General features: G+C 33.0%; 1 protein-coding gene across 2 annotated transcripts; it reads right to left on the bottom strand.

The window, feature by feature from the left end:
* Window positions 1-424: 424 nt before the first annotated feature.
* Window positions 425-24,693, bottom strand: LOC130625481 (A disintegrin and metalloproteinase with thrombospondin motifs 9-like). 2 transcript variants are annotated; one of them, XM_057440585.1, is made up of 28 exons: window positions 24,199-24,693; window positions 17,435-17,871; window positions 16,772-17,172; window positions 15,541-15,685; window positions 14,631-14,851; window positions 13,773-13,856; window positions 13,117-13,671; window positions 12,247-12,348; window positions 11,552-12,013; window positions 10,952-11,069; window positions 10,537-10,629; window positions 8,742-8,908; window positions 8,454-8,580; window positions 7,870-7,993; window positions 7,305-7,524; window positions 6,719-6,892; window positions 6,211-6,375; window positions 5,678-5,902; window positions 5,238-5,402; window positions 4,875-5,084; window positions 4,421-4,570; window positions 4,130-4,312; window positions 3,868-4,038; window positions 3,411-3,749; window positions 2,747-2,923; window positions 1,544-2,000; window positions 971-1,167; window positions 425-536 (listed from the first exon to the last, which is right to left on the bottom strand). In XM_057440585.1, exons 2-28 carry the CDS (start codon window positions 17,544-17,546, stop codon window positions 441-443), a joined length of 5,640 nt encoding a protein of 1,879 aa, XP_057296568.1. In that variant the 5' UTR covers window positions 17,547-17,871; window positions 24,199-24,693; the 3' UTR covers window positions 425-440. The 2 variants fall into 2 exon arrangements, with proteins under 2 accessions (XP_057296568.1, XP_057296569.1); XM_057440586.1 differs by lacking the exons at window positions 15,541-15,685; window positions 16,772-17,172; window positions 17,435-17,871; window positions 24,199-24,693 and adding an exon at window positions 15,196-15,437.
* Window positions 24,694-25,931: the final 1,238 nt, after the last annotated feature.

The following is a 25,931-nucleotide window of genomic DNA, read 5'->3' as shown; positions in this document are numbered from 1 at the left end:
CTCTGTAATTCAGAGCGTTAAGAGATAGTAGATGACCATATAAATAGGTTACTTTGGGAAATGCATTGACAAAAAAAATATTGTTTAGTGAGTTTAAATTCTAAAAGTTGAAATGGTATATACAAACGTAAAGTATTACGGTCTATGCAGAGCTGGAACGAGTCGATATTTGTTACAAGTAATTGCATCGAGTTAAGATTACAAAAATAATTAAAGTTGAAAGAGCGTTAAATTATTTCATCTAATTCTTTTATACAGTATTTACAAACTATAAAATCTTTAGTTCGATGTCGATTGGTATTTTCTAAAACAAAAACAAAAAGTTAAATTTAAACATGGCTCGCAGGTCTGTAACTCACAACATCATCTCGACATAGGTTATATATGAAAGCCTATTACTTGCCTAATGTAAAACTAGCCTTACCTATTTAAGGTTAGCGTCACCTAGTTACGATTTCAACTTTAAGTCCGTCGTAATAATCCGGAGAACACACCCCACAGTAGCCTCCACACTTTCCCTCAATCACTTGTCCTTCCTAAAAATATTGTTAAAAGACATAAAAGTAAAAAAATAAAAATCACTGGATAAATGAACGAATGATGGATTAAATGATTCAATAAATTATTGATTGAATGGCTGATTTAATGAATAAAGGATTGAATGAATGAATGAATGAATGAATGAACGAATGATGGATTGAATGATTCAATAAATTATTAATTGAATGGCTGGTTTAATGAATAAAGAATTGAATGAATGAATGAATGAATGAATGAATGAATGAATGAATGAATGAATGAACGAATGATGGATTGAATGAATAAATAAATGAATAAATAAATAAACTAATGAATGAATGAATAAAAAAAAGAAATGAATGAATGAATGAATGTAAAAATGAATATGCAAAAAAGGAAAAATATGAAAGTACACAAATCTTGAACTAAAGCTGCATAAACTAAATCTAACCTTAAATCTCCTGATTTTTTGTGACGTATGATATCCTCTTGATGTCCACTTGACATTCCCTGCTACACGTAAACCCGTTCCCTCTAGGTTGACCATGAAACGACCTTGTGGGCATTGTGCGCCGCTGTAGCAATCACCAGCTGTGGCGAAACCAGGCGGATTTCGACCAAATTGATCAGCAAATGTTTTATCTTCCGCTAAAATGAACAACATGGCAGATTCCATAAATTGTTACATAACGACAAGAGGGAGAAGTGCTTAAAGCAGCGGAAACTCATGTAGAAGCCAATAGGCTGCAGAAGGTCTAGATATATAGAAGCGTAGGCTAGATATATAGAAGCGTAAGCTAGGTAAAAGAACAATTTAAAATGAAGTTATCGACATTAGAATTAGAATTTTTGTCCAGATGCGCACGCGTAAACAAGAACGCGTGTGAGTTTTTGCGCTATAGGGAAAATCCAGTCAAATGAAAATGAGGTTTTATACAGGTTCGTTTGAGTAACACTCCATAGTAGATATGAACATACCCAAACAGAATGTATTACAGTAGATGCAATATGAAAAGCAACTTACGAACTATGGCCACTCTTTTAACATCAAAACGAACTTTCTTAAAAAAGGTGACACCAGATGCTGTGTAATCAACACAATCTTTACATGGGCTTTGACGCTCTCCTCCATTGGGACACTGCTTTGAATCAGTCAATCTTTTTCCGTATATTTCAGCAAAATTTTCTTTAGGATCGGTTTTAAGAGTAATGTATTCCTTAGGGTTGTGTCTATGCATGCCTTCGCAGTAAACAATAAGTGACTGATTTCCAACATGTAAGGTCTGTTCACCATCGAATTTAACATTAAGATTGACTTTAATATCGCGGCATGACGCAAACGGGCAATTATGTGTATTGCATACTTTCATATTAGGTGGCATATCGTCGGTCACGCACTTGCTGTGATGTTGCGTCACATTGTGACTGTTGTAACACAGCACACCACGTCTCATCTCACCAACACCACATGATCGCGAACACTAAAACGGAAAACAAAACATTTCAGATCAAAACATAACACCCGACATACGTGATAACTTCTTTTTTCCACCGCTAAGATTTAAACGGTGTTCAATTCAGGGTCGGTAAAAAATTCGACCACATAGCGTATTGCACAAAAAATCTATTCATTGCTTTTTAGGTCAATCTCACATAGTTAGACATCATTTACTTATTGAGGCGCCAATTGGACAAAAAGTTCGTAAAATTTGATACGAGTCCGTTAACGAGATAACGTTTATTTTGTGTAACTTTCGTTGGGCGTATTTATTGGAGTTAAAAAAATAATTTTCGCAATATTTTTTAAAAAAATTAATTTTTCACGATTTTAGAAAGTCCTGATATCTCGCAAGAATAAAGTTTCGCAACCTTACAAGGTCTTTTATGTACGGAAGATAAAGCGAAGACTGCCTAGATAAATCGAAATGTTTAGTGTAGGTCGTTTCTCAATAAAAGGAAAAAATTATAACCTTGCGGGAAATTTCAGAATATAGTGAGCTTTCCTATAACTTTTGCAGAAACTAATTTTCATAAATTGACAAAAATTAACTTACGGCCAAACCCTCATAGACTGACTTTACACAAACGAGCTATAGGTTTAAGGCCAAAGCGCTGGCATAAATATGCTGAAAAGGTGCAAGGAATTCTATATTCAGAGGAAAGAACAGGCGTGTTTTTCTTTCGCACAGCACACAACAAATTCATAATAACAGCAGACTAGCCTTACTTCCGTCCAACTGCTCGCCACCCAACGGTATTTATCTCCACAATGTCCTCTACTACATGGTCGCGTACGTGAAGGTCTTGCAGTTGATCGACAAGCTTCATCTTTGGTTTTTAAACCAGTTGGATCTTCACAATCAACGTCACGTGATTGGACACCATTTCCACAAGTCACTGAACACTGAAAATAGATTTTTTACTTTTATGATACTTTAAACGCGACAGTTAAGCCCTGAGTCCATCTAACTCGAAATAATTCCTTTAGTTGTCTGATACGCTAGTGGGCGTAGTGGGCGTATGTATATAAGGAAGATTATTCTGGCGATTTTTACGGTGTTTACTTATCCTCTATTTCAACATCCTAAATTTTGAGTAAGTATACAAAAACAGTAAGTATACAAAAACATAAAGATGATTTAGGAAATCTTTTTCGTTTAAAATATAAAAAACAACGCCAGTTAGTATTTTTAACAGCCTTTCAATAATCATCTAGTGTAAACATTAATCAGACATTCAATATCATATGCATTAAAGTTTTAAATTCGATTCTCGTTTTTTACGAAACCTCTTACAAAGCAAATCGTCACAAATATTCTTAAACCTCCTATCAGAAAAGTGGATACTAACTCTATTTGAGGTGCAGTACAGTAAATGATGTATGATTTTACCTCTGACCATGGTCTGCTAACCCATTTTGGAGGACAAGGTCCTTCAAAACATTGCTCGATATGCTTTGGCTTCTCCTCAGTACAATGCGATTCGTGCACAGCAAGTTCTCTTTCGTTAATACAAATCACTCTTCTTGAACGCAACGAATAGCCACATGTGGAACTACACGGTGACCACTGACCTGGTCTCCATTTAAATGTTGGCAAACGAACACAATTTTCATTCGAGCACTCCTTTTCTTCGAGGGGTTTTAGGTCGACTTTGCATTGATTGTCATTGAGGTACTCTTGACCACGCATGCATCGAACAGTACGACGGTGGTAGCACAAAGTGTCACACTAAAGTATGAAATAAATAATTTTTCGGCGCTGAATTTCATTTGCAGTTTTCGTTTTAGTAAACATAAGGGGCATACAAACAATTTTCCCTCCCTAAAAAATACACATATCTACAAACCTCGCCCCAGTCTCCAGCAACCCATTTAGGACACAGTGAACGTCTACAAGTTTTTCTTTGTACTGGTCTTTTTTCGTATGCGAGACAATCCGAGTCGGGAAGTCTCTTTTGTTTACGGTCTTCACAAGATATATAACGAAATTGTTCTCCAACTCCACACGGCACATTACACTAAAATAAAGCAAGAAACTTTATTTATATTTTTTATGGAAATAATAAGATTTCACAATCAACTAACTTCAACAAATTCAACCTCACTTACAGGTTGCCATGGTGTTGTAGACCAAACTGCATTTCTCTTGCACGGTTCTAACTCGCAGGTTTTATTATTTACAGGTTTATATCGAAAATGGCAAGCATTGTTGGGTAAAATACTACCATTATCCATTTGACATACTACAAGTCGGGCTTGCCAACCTTTGCCACATTCCTCGTCAGCATAACACTAGATATTAAAGACAAAGTGAGTTGTAATCACGTAAATATACAAGCCATGCTTTACTCCACGCTTTCTGCGAGGACGTGAGGAAAAAAATAACATTATTACACCTACCGGCGTCCACTGCCCATAATTCCATCCGGGACATGTTCCGCTGTTGCAGGTAAGGATTTCTTTTGGTTTAAAAACAACCGGACAATTCTTTTCTTCGCTGATGCAACGAACACGTCTTTTCTTCACGCCGACACCACAAGATGCAGAACACTAAAGAGTAACTTCAAAATTACCCGACTAACAAAGTGACACCTTTTTTCGTACCCTTTTACAATTAGGAGTCTTATCTGCAGAGCTATATAGTATTTTAACAATAACAATAAATAATAATAATAATAATAACAATAACAAACAATACAAATTGCCTAAAATTAAAGCATAAGTGGTTAACCTCCTATCCTTTTATTCGCATCTTTTGTAAAATCCTTACCTTAATTTTCCTAAGAGACCGCGAATTGTGTGTTTGCATTGCTTTTATCAGATTAATTCCTAACAATGAAAAAAGTGAACATACTTTAGACCATTCCCCAGCTCTCCAGCCAGTCGACACAGGTGAAATCACCATAATAGAGGAATCGCCAGTAGGCTTACAATCAATTAGATTACAGTATCGTCTTTCTTTTGGCTTCCCATCTAATACGCACCATTCGTCTGTCACTATAGTTCCGTTGTAACCACACAGCACTAATCGTGTTTGAGTACCACCACCGCAAGGTTTTGTGCACTGAAACAAGTAGAAGCTTTTGTTAGCGTTTATAGATGAGTTGTTCCTGACAATTGAATCAAAAAATGAAATTTAGCTTGATTGTTTGTGCTTGGTTTGGTTTGTCTCCATTTATTTATCTATTACTTCCACACAAAAAATAAATAAACGTACTTTACTCCATGCCCCGTGTCTCCAGAAAGGACACGAGAAGACGTTGCAGAATTCTTTTGTAACAGGCTTTCTGGATGCGCTACATTTTGATTCTTTGAGGATCCCATTGTTAGACATGCATGCAACAACACGTTCCCGAATTCCTTTGCCGCAAGATTTTGAGCACTGTAAAATATATAAAGGTACACTTAAGTCAACGGTAGTCCATTTTGCACAGGTGGTATTACACTGGTTTAAAGTTAAGGCCAGTTTTTTTTGCGCCAGCCTATGGCACTATATTCAAACTCCAAGACCAACCTCTTAAATTCGTGATTCTTACTATAAGCTAAAAGCACTGACCTATATATTGATTTCTAATAAATGATTAGGGCGACTAAAAACATTCTATTTATATTTTTACCTTAATATTGGAGATTAAAATAAAATACCATCACCCCTACCTCTCCCCAGGTTTCCGCCATCCATCTGACACGTGTGAGGACATTCGTCTCTTTAGGATTCTTAAATACAAGCTTGACATTGAGCTGACATGCTTTCTCGAAACATTTTCTTCGATTGTCAGGCTTGTCCTTAATATTGCATTCATCGTCAGGGACGTTCTCACCCGCACCAGTTTCGCAATACACTTCCCGAATTTGATACCCTCCTCCGCATGACTTTGAACACTGCAACCAAAGAATAAATAGGTTAAGACTTACATACAGTTACATCGATACGAAGTACGTAAAGGTAAGGAATTAAGGTTAAAAAGTATCTTTAACTTAAACGAAGCCTGGTGTTTATATAGGGAAAATACGCATTACAACGGATATCAAAGCGCTGTAGAATCAGTTCTCTGTGTGTAAAAAATTAAAAATAGTCTCTCGTCAGAGCAGGGGAGTAGAAAAAAAGTAACAAAGTGGAAAAATAAAGTAAAAAAAAAATTCTCTTTCTCGTTTTTACTAAAAACCTTTTACATATCAAAGTTACATACCCTTGACCACGCCCTTGCTTTCCATGTTGCGCATGGGCTCATGAGACAAGGTCTTGTTTGGCCAGGTTTTTTCACTTCCTTGCACTTTTTGTCACTGACTCGTTTTCCTGCAACCACGCAGTAGACCAGTCTTTCTACATATCCCCGGCCACACGTCACTGAGCACTAAGAAAAGATACGTTAGCAACGATAAAAATCTTGTAAGTTACATATTTATCACCATGACAATTGCAAATTTTAAGAAGGGAAGAAACTTCAAAATATTTTAGGAGACGGAGGCGTTTGAACTGAGTGCGTTTTAGTAGAAATCAAATAAATTTCAATTTGTACATTTTGGCATATGTAGATCAGATACACAATGCATTATACAAGAACATCCACTTGGTGCCTTATACACAAAAAGTTTTTGTTAGCTTAAAACCTTTTGCCATTTGGTGTCTTTAAAAGAAACATTTTTTGTAGCTTGTATCCCCTTGAAGAAAGGTATTGCATGCTGAAAACAACTTACCACCCCAGTCCAAGCACCAGTGTGCCACTTTGGACATGTGTGTGTGTTACACGACTTCACCAAAATTGCTCTATCTGTGTGTTTACATTTTTTATCTTTTAATGTGGAGTTGGTTTTTTGGTCAATACACAATGCAGTGCGGTTCTGTGTGCCACCATCACAACTTTGGTTACACTAGTCAAGAGAAGAGGAAACGTTCTATAAATAAGTTATGACATTCATATACAACGTACAACTGTGGTACAACTGAAATTATATATTTAGGGTAATTAAAAATGTGACATCAAATTTTGACCACATTTCTGTACATATTTTGGGCAAATAATTGTTTTTACTTTCATCATTAAAGTCTCTTTAAAATCGGAGACATAATAACGCTGACATAAATTTAAAAGACCTATTACAGGAACATAATATTTAAATTTCGAAATTTTGTTTAGACAGTGAAAGTTTGGGCAAATATACTCTCTTTGTTCTATATGTGGTGAGAGATTAACACATACTTTAAAGTATATCTGAATATTTAAAGACCATTCAAAGTTCAAATGATCTTGAGAGCCATTTAAAAAAATGCAACACAACTTACCTTACTCCATGAGGTGTAAACCCATCGAACTCTGGTGCATGGAGAAAAACATGGAATTTCCCTTGGTGGCATTTTCCCTATTTTTGCTTTGTGACACTCATGATGCGATAGTTGTTTGACAGTACCAGTCTTACTGTGTTTCACACAAAGAACTGTTTGATCCTGAACACCATTTCCACAAGTGTTTATCGGCATACATTCCTCTTTTGATACTTTCCAACTAAACATCATGAATAAATAAACAAATACGGACAAACATGCAAATGAGATATAAAAGACGCTCGTGTGATACAGGGTTACAGAGACGTTACGCATCTGGAGGAAATTAACTCCATATGCGCAACGTTTTTTAAAAAGCTGTAAGAGTCAACAATGCTGTCGAGACATTTATTGGAAAAAAAGTGTTTGCAGAATTTTCTTTTTTTTTTGCTATTCGGTACTTTCGCAAAATTTAAGCATTGTTTTGTAAATTTGTCTTATAGCAGAAAAATTATTAGGATTCTAATTGGATCATTTGGCAGAATTTCTACCAAGTATTTATTCACTGCATGTGAAAATAGCTTACGTCAATGTACAATGTTGATTGCAAACTCGATGTTTTCCTTGTGGTCTTCTGCCAGAACATTTGGTGTGAGATACAATCTGTGAGTCAATTTCACGATGGCATTCATACTCGCGAATCTGATAGCCTATAAGATGAAGCGTGGTTGAACGATTATAAATTGAACATCAGTAATGGTAGCTCAGTAACTACAAACATGACAATATGATAAAAAATTGCTGTGGTATCATCTTACATTGTCCTTCTTCATCTACTTAGTATAAATTATATAAATTGTATCAAACACAAAAAATATTTCTCAACAGTAGCGTTTGAATAAAGAACATAACAATGCATACAGTACTGTTTTTAAATCGTGTATTATCAAAGACTAGCCGTCAATCTGTGGAAAAATCCACAGGGTTGTCCTTTATATATCACATTATGTGCTTCCGGAACAGACAGACAAACAGACAGACGACGGATATTATTATAGAGAAGAAAACAGTATTTAACACAAGGGAGTGCTAAAGTATACATTAAAAAAGGAAAATATATAAGAGATTCATATTCTGAAATGTTGAATTAGGATTGATTGGATCACTTACCTTGACAGACGGGAAAACAAGAACTCCATTTTTTGCTCAGCATCCATTTGTACTTCTGCTTTCCACGAATAGGATATTTGTATGAATAACGTATGTTGGAAGAATTGCTTGGGACAATGCTTAATGCCTAAAATAGGAAAACTATTATTTCTGCAAGTTCGTTCTGAAAAATGGATGATTTGAAACAATAGGCCAGCTAAGCAGTTGACGGTTGTTTGAATAACTTAACAATTATAACACATTTTGGCTACAAAACGTAAGCTTATTTATTCTACCAAACATACATACATGGATTTCTAATGGTGTTTTTAAGAATCCTGGAACATCTATTGTTTCTTTCACTTCATTGGGACCAGAATAAAACACTGTTGTACCATATGATTGATACCGTCCTCTACCAAGGGATACTATCCAATTACCATTAAAAATATTTTTCCGTCGATTGTCAAGTAGAGCTTAAAATTGAAAAAAAAAATGTTGAGAGGTTATTTTCTTACAGGGGACTATAGAAATTATTTCCACAGGACTTATACTATTATCTTTAGATTACATTTGTTTTTTAGTAACAAAAATATTTATAAGAAACAATTGCTAACCTATGGAAGATTAATTCATAGTAAATAACGTTAGATTTTCCAAAAAAACACTTTAAAGTTTTTTTCAGGAATAGGAGCTTCTCAACTTTCCTAAGATATGTTTTGGTAACCACAGAAAGTATCAAAATTTATGAAATCAAAAAAAACAATTAAAAAAGTTATAAAATTTAATTTTGTGGAAAGACATAACCTTCATAATTCAAGATGGAATCTTGTTAATTTTCTTGCCCATGGTTTTTTTGGAGTAAATTAAAAACAGGTTTTAATAGTAATACCAAGAATGTACCAAGGTTAAAAAAATTCTCTGATAAACCTATTGCCTTAAACACCACTTCGAATCATGTTGGGAAATTTATAGAGTAATGGCACAACGTTTCCCAGATTATTAAATAAAACAAAGTTGACATTTGTTGATACCATGTAGAATATGTGTTAAGATGCAAAAACCCTGAAGATACTCAATTGTTTATTTGTAGGCAGAAAAGGAAACTTTAAGTTTCTAAATAACTATCCCTGGAAATTTTTGAATTATCCAAAATTGATATTCAAGAAAGTATTATATGACTTTTTTTATAAAAATGTTTTTTTTGTCAAAATAAGACACAATAAACTGTAAAATCTCTATACAAACAGAAGTGAAAATAATCTTGAATGACAAAGATAATACATAAAATAAATATTCATGATTTTATAACAACAAAATTTTCCGTCAAAAGGGATCCATAGGCTCTGTTTAACAAACATATCACAGAAAAACAAATAGTTTAGTCATTGAATCATAATACATTGTGATAGATAGGTAGGATCAAATGGGGTCACTGTTTACATAGGATCATGCGAAAACACACAATTCTATGGGTAAAACTTGAATAAAAAGTTTAAAACGGTTGGCAAGGTTATGTCATCCGTTGTGTGATCAATGCATTTTCAATCTTGCAAAACAATGAGTGACTGCGAGTTATAAATGCTGGACTTATTTCCTGTTTTTCTACTAATAGCTGATGACAAACAAATAAATATTAAAATTTAAAACTAAAGATTAAACTGCAGAGAAGAAATAATTTGTGCTTTGTTGATCTTTTTAAGACTGTTTGACAAAACGACAAACAGGAGGCCACGGAAGTAAAACCATAAAAAGGTCTAAAAAATTGCTCAGCTCGAGAATATCTTATTGTATTTTAGTGGTTTTTAATGCTATTTAAGTATGGACATTTTCCTTCTTTGTGTTTATGTGTTGACTTAGTCATTTGTTCAGGAGAAATAGTCATTTCAAATCTTTTTTTAACGAAGGGTGTTATAACACCTCAATAACATAGCAAGAATTGTTTTATGTTTCAATCTTACATCGAATTTATTTCTAGTAATAAGACCACGTTGTAAAGAACTCACACACATTCATATTAGTTAAAAGGATACATGGCATGATATAAGAAACTTCTTAACATATGCATTTTTTCGAGGATATTTGTATAATTTAAACTCCTTACCTAAAAATACAGAATCGTGCTTTCCAGAATCTGATATCTGTACCACTTTTAACTGACTTGCTCCTCTTGGTACATGCACAACAAAATTGTAGCCTAGTATTTAAAAAATGAAAATACTCCACTGATAAAATACTTTGACTTAATACTTAATTATAACAGGAATAACTAAGAATTCAGTTGTTCTTCACATGTTGATACTCTGTTTCATTGGATGCTAGGATTTCAGCTTAACATCCGTTTTCTGCTGGCAAGAGGTTTACGTAAATGCTCTGTATATGTTTTAGTTAAATTTCTCTGCAGCAAGTATGTCCTTATTACCTAATGTCAACGCTACCTCTAGAAATGCTAAGGATTTCACTGATACTTTAAGTCAAAAGATTTTCCTATATAATAAATGTTGTATATTTCAACTAACCTGCACTTGTGCTGTTTTTATAACCAGCATAAGTTCGACATGTCGAATTATCTCCATTGCATACTCCACAACTATCTAATTTTGCCTTCGAACCCAAAATATTATCACAACCTGCAGGCTGTAAAGAGATAACATTAGCATTGTCAATAATATATGCATGTCATTACTAATTCAACTGATAAATTTGTGCAAATTCAAAAATTCAAGCCTATACCCTGGTAGGCTTAAATTTCTGAATTTGCACAAATTCGTTAGTCATATGTTGGATTAGATTAGCAAGTATAAACATATAAAAAATATAGGCTGCTGTATAGTCAGATTTTAAAATCTACAAACGGAATTATTCAGCCAGTGGAATCCTCCCTTACATCAGAAACAAAAATGAAAATGAGGGAATACAATAAAACAATTGAAAACAATAATAAATAGATAAAATTTTAAAATTATTTTTGGGAGCTCTTTTTTCAATATGATATATGACCTACTGTTTTAATATGGAGTCAAATGTAATATAAAATCGTGTTTCATTCTCATGTTATATCTTTTAGTAGTTATCTTAATCCTTGCTATATATAACATTACACAAAATTAAATTATTACCTTACATTCCCCATCAACACATATATCATTGGATCCCTTTTCACATTTTGTCCCATCAATTACTTTTGAAGCAAGTTGGTAGTATATTCCATAACCTTGTACATGACAAAACAATTTACAATGATCCTCTTTTGCAACCTCACCATATCTTGGAACCCATTTTGTATTTGCATGTATTCCTTGTATTCCAAGATCTTTACCATTAAACGCTCTACATTGTTTAGCGCGAAATGACATTTTCTCATCTGAACATTTCATAGTATTGCAAGATTTATAATCATGTCTTTGTCCAATACAGTAGTTACCACCGTATTTAGGTTTTGGGTTATTGCATTCTCTAGTTGCTACTTTTATTCCTCCACCACATGGTCTGGAACATTTACTAAATTGTCCCCAACTCCCCCAGTTCCCATGAACTGGGTTCATCTTTTTCTTCTTTTCACAGACACCTTTTATGCACCACTATAAATATATATATATATATATACAAAAACCATCAAACATAATACATAGTGAGCATAATAGCAGTAGCGACAATGCTATTCTCAGACAGTGTAGGTATTTGTACAAGTAATGTCATGCATAAAAATGCATAACTAAAAGATATATTAAAATCAAAAATGAATTTTAAATATAGAAACCTCTCCCCTTCCCCAACAATTAATGCGTATTACTTTATTTACATTTTTTCATACCGAATTTGTTGAGCAAGGTGTCCCATCTTGCCATGGCATACTATTTGTTTGACACGACTTCCTTCCTCTCGTTACATGTACACATGAAATCTGGCGACATCTCTACAAAGGAAGATCATATAATAATGACGTGATAAAATGACTATATTAGTTTAAGGGAAGAAAGTATTTGCAGAAGAAGCTGTTGAGGTTTTTAGGTTTATTTCTGCAAAAAGTCACGTCAATTGTGATCCTCAAATGTTTTTCCTGCAAAATGTGCTAATTAGATTTAGCCTATAAAAATGTTGCTGCTATAAGACAAAATGTATAAAAACTAATCAGAAAGAGATAGAAAATATTGTAGAACCATCAAAATTTTTTCCTGCAAAAAACTCTAATGTCCTAAAACTGTGAAAGTTTTTTTTCGCAAATACGAGAAATTTGCAGTTAAGCTGAAGCTCAAAAGTGTCTTTTGCAAACACTTCTTTCCTTAAATTACCTTAAATACTAACAATATCACCACTTTCTTATAATAATAAGAACACTACTTAAAACTAGAAACTATACTGAAAGCACCACCCTGGTCCTTTTAAGAAAAGGCAAAATAAAGAATAACAGCATGAATCCAGAAATATCCAAATGGGTAGTTTTAAAGGCTACATTAAAAAAGGTTAGAAATAACTCAGGCAATGCCTTATTTTTACAACTTCTATAGAAAATGATTCACTTTTTTATTAAAAAAGACTTAGACGATGCCAAAATATATTGAAAATACATGAAGAAAACTAATGGGGATTAGGAAAATATAAAAAAAATAAATTATATATAATATTGCTTTTACATATTTCTTTTTAGAAGTATATAAAGTAAAATATACAAAGTATGACTTACCATAAACGGGCAAATATACGATTTTTTACCAAATATAAGCTGACATTGCTCATTTCTGGAAAACATTTGCCCTGGCAATTTACGAGGCAAAGGATGTTCAAACTGCGGCGAAGGTTTATCAAGTAAGCAACGAGCCTGAGATGACTCCAAAAAATTTGTAATATGTTTTCGACTGCATTTAGACCATGTCCATGTCTTTGCATTAATGCTAAAAGTGGGTGTCATAATATGAATGTTACTATCAGTGCAATGTTTGCTGTTTCCATCATGTGGAGCATTTAGCAGATGACCTAGTTCATGAGCAATTGTGAATGCAACACTCAAACCATTATCTTCTACAATTGCACAGCTACGAATTGGATCACAAACACTGCCAAGATCAGCAAGACCAAGAGTATCACATTTGCCAGAAGAAGAGCACAAATCTTTATGTGTTAACAGGATTGCAGCATCATGGTGTTCTGGGTTATCATCGTTGGGCTTATTTTCTCTTTTTTGCCACTTGCAAAACCTTTTTAATGACCTTGCTGCATTAGATGTTACCTTTAAACTTGGCTAAAATGTTTTTGCAAAAAATTAGATAAGCAAAATATTAGCATATAGGTAATATTGATAAATTATGAAACACAAGAAATAAAATAAACAAAGAAAATTACCGGGTTTTTCTTTAATATAACAAGTTTAATAACTGATACATCTAAAGAATTACCAATAGAACTATCTTTCATAATGTTGGTTACCTAAAATATAACTTTCAAAACATAGCATATTTGAAATATTTATGTATACACTGACAGACACTACTGTAGAGGTATTTTGGAATTCTTTTCACCCAGATTGTTGAAAAAAACTAATTTTACAAGATTAAGGTAAAAATTTATTTATTAAATTTAAAATATTCAGCTTTATCATGTTTAAAATATGTAACTCACAAAGGCTCGTCTTACATAGGTAGAGATGCCAACTCTACTGATATGCTTTGCGGGTGTATCACTTAAAATCGAGAAAAATTACGAATTTGAGACTTCTAGATTGGTGGAAAATACCTCTCTTCATTGTTCTTTATCACTAATAGCCGCCATTGAAATATTTCGTAATCTGTTTTCAATTTTGTGTGCGCAATGAAAACATTATTCTATTTGAAACAGTTTGAAACTTCCTCAAAATCGCAAAGTAACTAAGCAATGAAATATATTTCTGCGTTATAAATGACTTTAAACTTTCTAATCGTACTTTCAACCATATATTATTCTGAAACAGGTAAATTACTGGATGTGGGTGATTCTATCTATAACTTTTTAGTTGGGTGAGGATACTGTGATTACGGGTGTCACCCACTCGATGCTGGTAAGTTCACATATCTGCATAGCGGTCTATTTTTATAATTTATACACTCAGGGAAAACTGCTAAGTAAATGTACTGCTCATAACTAGCAGGGTATTGAAGTCTATTTTGGCTAATAAGCGCTTAGTTAAGCTGCAAATAAATAAATAGGGACAAATAAAAAACTTACGATAGCCATTATAGATAGCAGGTAACGCCGTAATTCTACTTCTTTTTTACCATAATGTATATACATCGACTCATCAGCAACTACCATTGTTTCAATATATCTCCTTACAGACAATGCCCTTCTTTGTCGAGAGGTTATGGGCACTAATTGTAAGTTGCCAGATTTTCCAAACGTAAACTCGAAATTATGGATTATTTTCTGAGGCTGGTTTTTATAAACATCTAGATATATTTATATATTGTCAGCCAAAGCAACTAGCAAGTTATACTATGTAAACACACTATATGGATCAAATTCACTCTAGGGTATTTTATCTAAGGAAAAAATTATCTGTCTTCCAAATTATTCAGGCCATTTACATAAAAGTCACAACTTAATTAACGTAGTTATGACTAGTTTTCCGGTTACTTTCCAGCACCTTTTTAAAGCATATCTGGGTGCTTTTACAGTTCTAAGGAGGTTTATTAGGTAGTCATTAAAAAATAACCAAATCTTAGAAAAAACTTTTGTTTTTTTTTTAATAAACTAGTTAATAAAAAATAACAGGAACTAGCTAGCTACGTACGTTTTGCTTAATAAAAATTTCTTTCTCTGTACAAAGACCAAATTTCAGATAAAAAATATCCTTTCAACATAATCCACGTGCGAAGGCTACCATGTTTGTTTACTAATTGTCTCGATTGGTCTTGTTTTTATATTCTTTTCTGCAGAAAAAAGACCGATTTTCTGTTTTTAACATTTCAAGTCTCCAAAGTAGTATTATGTTAAATTTCTTTTAAATTAATTGCAAATACATAAACAAAAGTATTTCTTAACCCCCGGAATACCGGGGAAAACCCCCCCAAAACAGAAACATTTCCTCTAAAAAACATAGAACGAGGTGAGAAATATAACTCAATTTGTTTTTTACCTGTGCTACCGCAACTCGAAGAATGTTTGCGCGCAGATGTCAATTTTTCATCCGGAATGTATAAGATATGTTCGACCGCATCGGATATACTGACTTTAGTAGGTGTTATAAAATAATCACCCGTTGTCGTTCCGATTCTGCCTTGCTATAAATAAAATAAGATACAATAAATAAACAAATTAAAAATAAAGAAATAAAGAAAGAAAGAAAGAAAGAAAGAAAGAAAGAAAGAAAGAAAGAAAGAAATAAAGAAAGAAAGAAAGAAAGAAAGAAAGAAAGAAATAAAGAAAGAAATAAAGAAAGAAAGAAAGAAAGAAAGAAAGAAAGAAAGAAAGAAAGAAAGAAAGAAAGAAAGAAAGAAAGAAAGAAAGAAAGAAAGAAAGAAAGAAAGAAAGAAAGAAAGAAAGAAAGAAAGAAAGAAAGAAAGAAGAAAGAAAGAAAGAAATAAAGAAAGAAAGAAAGAAAGAAAGAAAGAAAGAAAGAAAGAAAGAAAGAAAGAAAGAAAGAAAGAAAGAAAGAAAGAAAGAAAGAAAGAAAGAAAGAAAGAAAGAAAGAAAGAAAGAAAGAAAGAAAGAAAGAAAGAAAGAAAGAAAGAAAGAAAGAAAGAAAGAAAGAAAGAAAGAAAGAAAGAAAGAAAGAAAGAAAGAAAGAAAGAAAGAAAGAAAGAAAGAAAGAAAGAAAGAAAGAAAGAAAGAAAGAAAGAAAGAAAGAAAGAAAGAAAGAAAGAAAGAAAGAAAGAAAGAAAGAAAGAAAGAAAACTCAGTAGCATTGATGCACACTTTGATTCAATTTGATATGAGTGACAACGATACAATACATAGCTTGACTATGATACTTTTTTAAACCCTCATTCCTGATAAATTTACTTGTTTCCCATCTATTTATGTATAAGTTAAAAAAGAGAACAGGTAGCCTATTATTTTTTTAATAACGTAAGCTAGTGTTTAAATTAACACTGAAAGTTGTGTATTTGTGATATTACGTGATATTTAAATGCTTCCAAACTTGTCTTTGTTTATGTTATCCGCTATTTAAACAACGCTGTTGTATCTCGCAGAAAAGTCCTGTAACTGTCTTGAATAGAAGCTGCAATCAAATTTACAAACTCGTACACAGAGCTCTTAGCTTCTGCGTGCTTATTTACACCTCCTAAGTACTAGTGTCGAGTTAATTGGGTTATAAGTAATGGTGTCGAGTAGATTATGTTCTAAAAGTCTTCCAACTTACTTACCAATCCCCCACAAATATTCAAAGTTACACTGGAAGAGACATCGGTGATGACCCGTCCTTTATAAAAACAATGTCTTTCTTCTTCGTCGGTTGTGGTTTGTTGATAGAGATCGCCGAACCTCTCGTCGATTTGAAAATTCGGTGCCAAGAACTCGTGATTGAATTCATTTAGTAATATGTAAAAGTCTCTGTAGGGTGATTTAATTTCATAAAATCTAGTTCTAAATTTATTATTAAGTTTATTACTATTATTATTGTTTCCCTCTTTACTCGAGTTCGTGTAATTTTCTCTCGAACATATATCGCTATTTAGAAGTAGCGTTCGTTTGATGAACTGCTCACATGAAAGTTCGTTAGGTATAACGGTAATTTTTTTAAAGCCGTCATTTGCAGCAGATGTATCTAAAAATGAAATGATTATTTGTTTATTTGTTTAATCATTTAGATAAACAATTATCGAATTAAAATTTGTTTATCTACAAGAGAGAATTCTGACCTCGTAAAATGTCTAACAGAGATTCATTTTTCCAGAATCCTTGCAATAAAATGATATTAATATAACTCTCTTTTAGTTATAGAACTAACGCAACCGAGAACGCCGATTGTTGATAATTTATGAAGCTTAAGCAATCAACATTTCTAATATAACTTTCTATGAACATACCTATTAATTGCCAGCATATCATATGTTGTAACAACAGTATCAGTAAGGCTCGAACAAACTTTTCTTTGGATAAAGTCATGATAAAATAAACTCGTGATATATTATCGCGCATAACGGTATATATATAATATCGTTCGTTCAAAAAAAACACCTTCTACACGCGCCACTTATATCCATGAAATAGTACCATTGTAACCACAACTTGAGGTATACTGCATAACAACGCTGAATATGCGTAATTATATTTTTTTCTTATCAATATGCGCTTTACGACGAAGGCAGGAAATTTGAGTTGTTCAAAAATCTCCTCTTCACTCGCCGTAACGTTGTTAACAGAGCAGCAATCGACAAGATGTATATTTCACTGTTAATAAGATTTCTTCCAGATCTCCTAGGAACACCCCTTGAATTCTGCAAACAACCAATCACACGTCAACCTATTGTGATAGAAAAACAAGAAGCATAAGAATTGCATAAATATTAGCATAACATTAATATAACCCCCTGATACGGCAACAAGCGGAATGAGACCTGCCTATGGTAAACTAACATAAACGGGTGTTATGATCCATAATAATACACTGCGCGGACATTTTTAGCTACATAGTTTGTTTTGAATGAAGAAAAAAAATTATCTTAAATATTGACTATCCAAACTTTGCACAACAGTATGTCTAAGTTTTTGATTTGTCTAACATTCTGTGATACAAAGACTTTTGTTTATCCGAGTAACTTAAAAAGACGTAATAATATCCGGGCGATGTCGAAAACTTTTAAATCCAAATATACCAATAAACCTACAAGAGACCTTATATAATTTAATCCTTTCACTCTTGGAGTATATCTCAAAAACTTCTCTACATTGTGTGCTATGATCTCGTTTGACTTCGATATGTAAACATCAAAATTGTAGAAAAATATACCGTGACTGAAATATTTCTTTAAATTCAGTTCGGGTTTAAAAAAAGCATTTTTTTTTCTTCGTGTTTTGGTTTAATTGTCAAGCCTGTGAAAATAAATAAGGTTTTTATGAACAAACGGAAAAAATAGTTAAAAGGGCACCGTTATGGTATTTATAAAATAAGTGGTTGAAAAGTGTTAATATATATTGCAAAGTTACACAGTCTGATAGTGTGAAATGATCGTGTATTAAATAAATATGATTAGATCTTTTTGTGTATCCATTCAACTCTGCGGGGTGTTCCCCGATAAAATGGCGAGACATTGAGTTCATGTAATGAATAGAAAGAATATGTTTAAAACAAAAAGCTATATGTACATGGATTGTCATTATTTTGTTTTTAAGATTTTAAAAAATTCACTGGCGCGTGAGGTTATATTAGCTATAACAGAAATTTTCTAACATCCTGTATTCCCGTAATATTTTGAAAAAAGGAGAAGTTTAAACTAAGCAACCACGATTGCAGAGCTTTGCTTTTCAGTAATTTTGTTAAAAAAGGGGCTTGGGACGAGGTTGTATTCGGTAATTCTGATATATTAAAGCCTTGAGGACACTGACCGCTAACCGGCTTGTGTGGCAGGCAAGCAAGTTAGAGCAATGCTTTACGTATCTCTGGCGGCAATGTAACATAGTTACAGTCGGGAGGGGAGGAAGAGCCAACCGTTGATGGAATACCCAAGGACGTTAAAACTTCCTGTTACTTACTTACTTACTTATTTGTGGGTGAGAGTAAATTTAATTTGTACGTTTTCCTTTAATTTTACTTACACCTCGGATATTCATCTTGTTATCCGGATATGAAATTTCATATTTTCGGATTCAACTGGTTTCCGGAAAGATGATCGATAAAACATAACTGTTTTTATTTTTGATTATTTCTTGAAGTAGGTGTGATGTTATTTCTACAATCATTACAACCGAACCAATTATGAAAACAAAACAAAGTTTTCCTCTAAACTCGACTTTCGCACCTTGGTAAGAGAACTGAATATGTCAGAAAGCAAAACGCTGATGCAATTAGGTCTGGGAACGAATAAGAACTTTCGGCGGCAATAATCCGCCATAAACAAGCAAGCTTTCCACATGCTTTTTTTTAGCAATAAGCAAATTAAACGCATACCACTGGTTGCAGTACCCAAATAAAGATTTACCTTAACCAGAAAATGCATTGTTTATTCGTATAATTCAATAACAACAGCGACTCGTTTACTAAAACACTTTTTAAGAAACGCCAATAGACTTATACTAACTCACAAAGACAAAAAGACATACTTCCGGATAAACAAACCAGTTTGTTTACAACCTGGTGAAAAAGTAACACAAAAAAAATCTATTTTTATTATTTGTCAAAAATTTATTATCAGCAGAAGTCTTCCAAATTCTTTACTTTAATATATAACCAGTGTGCTTATTCGCTTCTTTATAATCAAGGCTAACGTGGTTAAATTTGATATCCCAATTTTCGCGGACAAAAACCTTTGCAAATAGATGTTTTTTGAAAAAAATTAAGGGGAATAAAATTTCTCAAATCATCAAAAGTTAAACTTTTTAGTTTTAAGGATTGAGCTTAAAAATGTATTCTTTTGATAGACCGTTCTTCACCTGGATTTTTTCTCATATATTTTCCCATATTCAAATACTTTTGCGAACTAAGAAAAACATTTTTGCGTTCATAAACTTTCGCAAATTTTTCCAAAAATCGCGGAACTTGCTTAAGTTTCTGCACTTAAAATACTTTAAACAAATGTGCTTTGAAAGCTTTAGGTGGGGTTATGTGCCTCGCTTATTCGCAGAGATACTATACAAGAATTGCTGTTAACTTAAATATATATTACAAATGGAGAAAGATCCTGTCTTCACCAGCGTGCTTAAGAAGTCAAAGGCTGGGAGGCAAGCTAAATCATGTGCTACACATAATTATGTCCTAGTTATTTTTATTCAATGCATGAAAATAACAGAAGAAAAATGACTGCAGTGAAGCATAGTATGGGGCAGCACGTAGTATAACACAATGACGTCACCATGACACGTTGATGTATGTCAATATTTTTTCAGTCCGCATTAAGTCAAGTTGACGTACGTTAGTATTACTTCAGTCGGCATTAAGCCACGTTGACGTACGTCAATAAGGTTTAAGTCGGCAACAAGGTTAACGGTTGTAAACATAAACAATGTAATCCAAAAGTTACAAGTATATATTGCATGCAAATTGAAGTGATATGTTTATATAAACGCCGAATACAAGAGCTCTTGAAAATAACAAGTAGAGTTATTAGACTAGACATTTACACTCAAGTGTAAAAGCAGTTATATTTACGGCTGAGGTAAAAAATCATTTCAAAACGAGGCACATTTATATAATTACTTATTTTTACTTTTTGTAAGCACTTCCGGTTTAAGCATTCAATTGCCCTTCGTTTGATAATCTGACCACGTGATTTCATACCATCCGTTGCGGTTAAGTAGCTCGTAATATGATGATTGATATTTTAATTAACGTTATAAAATTTCGGTATACTTTTATTAAGGCATTAGGTATTATGTAATCAGATGTTTAGCCTTCTTAAGTGATGGAAAATTCTTTACAGTCAAAGTAGGGATAGCACAAAGAGATGTGGGTATGAGAAATCAAAATTTATAAGTTATGGTGTATACATAACGTTTATGTTCCGTCTACGAAGATTTTTATTTTTTTTTTGCTCAATTTCCTTCCTAAAAGTTTTTAATTTCAACACATGGCGGTTCATTACAAAAATCATTCAAAGGGAATTAAAAGAGAAATATAAGAATATATACACGCCAGGGAGTTAACGTCAACAGCTTTCAAAAGCTTACACCGAAGTCACAGTTTACACGATCAAATTCAAGGAAGTCTTAAACTTGCTTCCGACTGTGCACACACGGTAGACACTTTATGTAAAAGATGTAAAGAGCACTAAATATTCTTGAAATGTTAAGTAAGCAAAAAAAAAAAATGAAAACAAAGTTGCTCGTGTGATCGATACTACTAAAGCTGACAATTTCTAAAAATAGTCACAATGCCAGTTCCAACCAAGGCTGCCAAAAATGACTTTGCATCATATGTACTAATCCGAAGAAACTCACTGTCAGCGTTGCCTTAAATCAGTACAGTTGTCAAAGTGGTATATTCTCGCTGTTAGTCAATCAGATTCTCCAATTACCTTGTCTATGATTTGGTAGTCTGGGACGGGGTTGCATTCAATTAAAATATACGTAAACAGAAATTTATCTTCTTCAAAGATTCGTACAAAAATAAAGCCTTCTCTGATCAAAAAGAAAGAGTTTGAAGGCTAAAATAGCTTCCATACCAACTATTGACATTAAAAAAGAATACTAATAAAAATACTGGTAAAAAAATTTGAAAAATTGATGATTATTGTATGAAGGTTAATTAATATCATGAATATCTGTTAAAGTCATACAATAGCCAATAGAAGGCGCCACACATAACAGTAGATGTGCCATCATCGCCTTGGTATTATTTCCTGCACACCACTAAAACCGACAACAAACACCCGTTTCGTAACCCTTTAAGTTATCACAGGATAAAGTAGAAGAAGAATTACCTTGCGTCTTCGCTTGTGTTGCTGAAATACCCGTTTCAAAATTATCTATTGGTTCTTATACAGCTGAAGGAAATGAACAATAGGGCAATTAAAAGTCATTGAAATCTCCATCTGTCAATATCCGTTACATGAAATCATATGTTTATTTTAGAACACCACCAAAAAATATTTTTTAACAATATAACACTCAACTTAGCACTCAATCCTTACAATGACACAGCGCGTAGTGTTGATTGAGAGGTTTGGTAGTTAGGTGTGTTTATTTACTTAATTGCGTATAATTAAATATGGGGGCAGTTAGAAGATTGTTTGATTATATATGTAACAGCTTGCTTTTTTTCTATCATGGTAATTCTGAGGCCGCCTAATTATATGCTAATTATGTGGTTTATTTACAAATTATGCGGTTAATGAGGCAGACGTTGATTCATTCATGTAACAAATATCAGACTTTAGAAACATTTACTCGAATGTAGCTCTTCTCCCTTCTCTCTCCTCCCTTATTTCTTCCGGCTGCAATAAGCACTTGATAAGTATTAGTCACATCTCTCGTCTGTCTGTAGACTTGATTATACTCAAAATAGATGACGTCACAAGTGGGTTTGTTTCTACTTTTGCATTTTCTTACTCATCAAGGCAAGGTAAACAAACATACGGACTATCTTGTTACCAGGCCTTTTCTTGACATGCGAATGGTAAAATCAAGAAGAAAACAAAAACAAAGTGTTGATTCATATTTTGTGTCAGTCATGGGTTTGTTTTCTTCCAAGTTTGAGGTATTTATAGATCTCTAAATAGCAGGAGTATCGCATTGTCCAAAGCGAGTGCTAATTTGTAATAAACCTATTTTTAAACCAATCCAAATTTAACTTTACATGTTCTTATATCCTTCCTTTTTTCATTGAGATTTTGATTATCATTTTTGAGTTGAGAAAAATAACCCTAATATAGTTCTAAAAGTAACTTGGTTATCTCTTATATAATTTTTTTAATGGAATAAAGCCCATTTTGTAATCATTCAATTTTGTGTAATCATTCAATTCTTTGTTTTTTTAAAAGACACAGCAGCTTGTCGCGACAAAGGTCACATTCTGCCACGCGTTGATTGTAAAGTCGCGTTGTTAACTAATTATAAAACAATTAACATCATGCTTTGCAAATTTACAGATGGAGCTTGCCAAGAAACGATAATTCATAACAAACATTTTCTTTTTCTCTATCTATGTAATTTGTCTATGATTTAGTAGAATTAACAATTACTCAAAGAATGAATATATTAATTGAAGCCGTCACCAAATAATTCATTTTTTTTAACTTTCATTTCATATATAATATTTGACCATTTTTTTAAATATTTTCCAAGTAATTTTTTTTGAAAGACGTAGTTATATATAAATGATTGATAATTTAAGAAAAACATTATTCTGTCTTTTTGTTATCATTTTTATTTGCGATTTAACAATCTGAATGAAATCACAAACAAACTAAACACACAAATAAACAAACTTCCCCCAATCGCCATCATAGCTTTAAAAAGATAAGCGCTTAAGACTATGGCGCTTATCTCATATCCACGAGTTATCTTTTCCTGTGCAAACTTAAGGTCTGTGTTCCAGACTAACTATTAAGGAAACGTCAGATTACAAATTCTTAGTAAACAAACCAATTAAGAGGCAAGGAGTTATCTCATGTTGTGAGGGCGTCATGAGAAACTTTTGTAAGTGGTTCCCAAGTTCTTCACATTTCTATTGGAGTTAGTAAAACTCTTGAATCAGTCTTGCCAGACTGTATTACTTTCTTTGTTTACTTTCCTATATAGTCTTTCATAAAGAAAAACAAAAGAATAGGAGTTAGTTAGAGATCGGGGGAGTTATGTGAATCGTTCAGAGAGTGGTTCCCATAGTATCTTTCATATTAAGTAAAGTTTGTAATTTGAACATATATAGAAATGAGCTCTATAAGATGGAATTCTCAACTCGATCTGTTAAAGCTATTATGTCTGTTATATTTGTCTGCTAGGAAACCAAAAAGCATGGATAAAAAGGCGAATTAAAGAAAAATCGAGATTCTAAAATGTCAAAATTGACTGTGGGGTTTTAATGACAAAAAGAGAGCTTAAGTGAGAAACTTCACAGACCACTGACAAGTAAGAAAATTATCAGGCTAATGCCAACGTATTCTCTCTAAATTAAATAGAAAAACATCTACAAACTCACCAATTTCACTATATGATGAGAAATCTTGATGAAATATTTTCAACTGATTCAGGAGTCATGATAAATATCTTGTCACGCTGATAATCCAATACTTTCAACCTTCACACCAAAATTCACGACCACGATTATAAAGACGATAACGTGGATTTTTTGCGGCTTAAATACTATACGTTTTTACTGACAAACATCCCGACACCGTTATGTATATCCGGCGTGACGGATTGTTTACTTCTTGTTATTATTAGCGTGACGAGTCAAAGAAATTATAGTTGACTTTTTATAGTTTGATTTATGCTTCATAAACGAAGAGTCGTTTAAGCCGGAAGCTGCTAATCTAGTTATGTAATCCTTGCTACAACTTACGCCCCCGTTTTACCCTATCTATTGGGTACACCCTACAACGCAATAAAACTCTAGTAAATAAGAGGGGTGGCATACGTTAGAGGCTTAAGGGTGTCGTGTAGTCGTAGAAGTTTATCCATTTATAACTTGCATCTTGAAGAACTTAGGCAATATTCTTGAGATTTTTTTAGCAACTTTCCACCTTACTGGACTTTTTATGCACAAATTTAAAGTCATTGTCATGTTTTCTGACTTTCTTAAGATGTAACTTGTGTCTTAGTTCAGTATCATGAGCGAAGTCTAAAATACGAAAAGAGTCCAGTGTCGTCCTGCATGTATTTTCTAACAACTAAATTCAACGTAAGATCGATCTTTTTTATACGACAATGAAGAGTAGGAACAACATTTTCATTTTAGGACAACATTATTTGAGGTTTTCTGTTACATGAAATCACTTGTCATACACAGAAAAGAGCATAGGTAACATAGCTATTCTTACAGAAAATAAGTATCTTCAATGAAAAAAATTACTATCACGATTTACTCGCTGTCCAGGATAAAATAACCTTTTAGACTACATTCATTCGCATATTTTTTTCACTTTTTCGTCGCAAGGGCTTTATCTCTCACTAGTGCTGTGCTTCACACCGTCAGATGTACAAATAGGGACAAAAAAGTTGAAATATTTAGGCATTGCCAACTAATTCTGTACATTAAAGAGCAATACCCTGCTATATTGATTTTTTTATATGAGGGAACAGTTAGGTGTTGATAAAATTGATGCTATGAAACTTTCAGACACGCATTCATGTGAGTTCTTCCTTCAGTCGCAACAAATACTCATTACGTGTGTTTCTCCTTCGCATGCCGGTGAGAGGGAAAAAACAAAAGTCGAAAATAACTGACCCGGAAAAGTAAAACTCGGGTTCCAAAATATTTCTTTCCCTTTCTTCACTGTTGAAATTATTTTTCATTTTAATCCGCTGAAGATTCGCGCCGGCTTCTTCTAGATACTGTATTCTACTCATCCCATTTCTTGCCGGAACTCGCCAAGTGATGTCGTGTCAACTATTCTTGAAAAGACACGAATCATAAAGGGAAGTTGTTTCTTTTGAAGACTATATGACGAACATTATTTGTTTATCATGTGTAAAAGGCTCTAACTACCGAGATATTTACAAATAAAAATGTTTACTTGTTTTTTATAAGCAGCAAATTTAGGTCATTTAGGTATTTAACGTTGTTCTTATTTTAAGCATTTATTTTACCGTACATAACCAACAAAGACGTACAAAGCCAAGAAAAACTTCAAAAAATGGATCCCTTGTATCAGTAAATCAAAAATCTTGATTTTAATTTTTTATAATTCACAAATCAACTGTTCTTGTCTT

Source organism: Hydractinia symbiolongicarpus, chromosome 14, assembly GCF_029227915.1.
Source record: "Hydractinia symbiolongicarpus strain clone_291-10 chromosome 14, HSymV2.1, whole genome shotgun sequence".
In the NCBI taxonomy this organism is placed as follows: Eukaryota; Metazoa; Cnidaria; class Hydrozoa; order Anthoathecata; family Hydractiniidae; genus Hydractinia; species Hydractinia symbiolongicarpus.
Note: the sequence above shows the minus strand (reverse complement) of the source record. Positions and strands in the feature narration are given on the sequence as shown.

Bases quoted from the DNA above. Each gene is read 5' to 3' on its own strand.
- LOC130625481 (XM_057440585.1), bottom strand. From the start codon at position 17,546: ATGCGCGATAATATATCACGAGTTTATTTTATCATGACTTTATCCAAA. The intron at 2,924-3,410 runs GTAAAATCATAC...ATCTATTTTCAG, and splicing joins TTAGCAGACCATGGTCAGAG to TGTTCAGTGACTTGTGGAAA. The intron at 537-970 runs GTTAGATTTAGT...CAATATTTTTAG, and splicing joins AAAAAATCAGGAGATTTAAG to GAAGGACAAGTGATTGAGGG.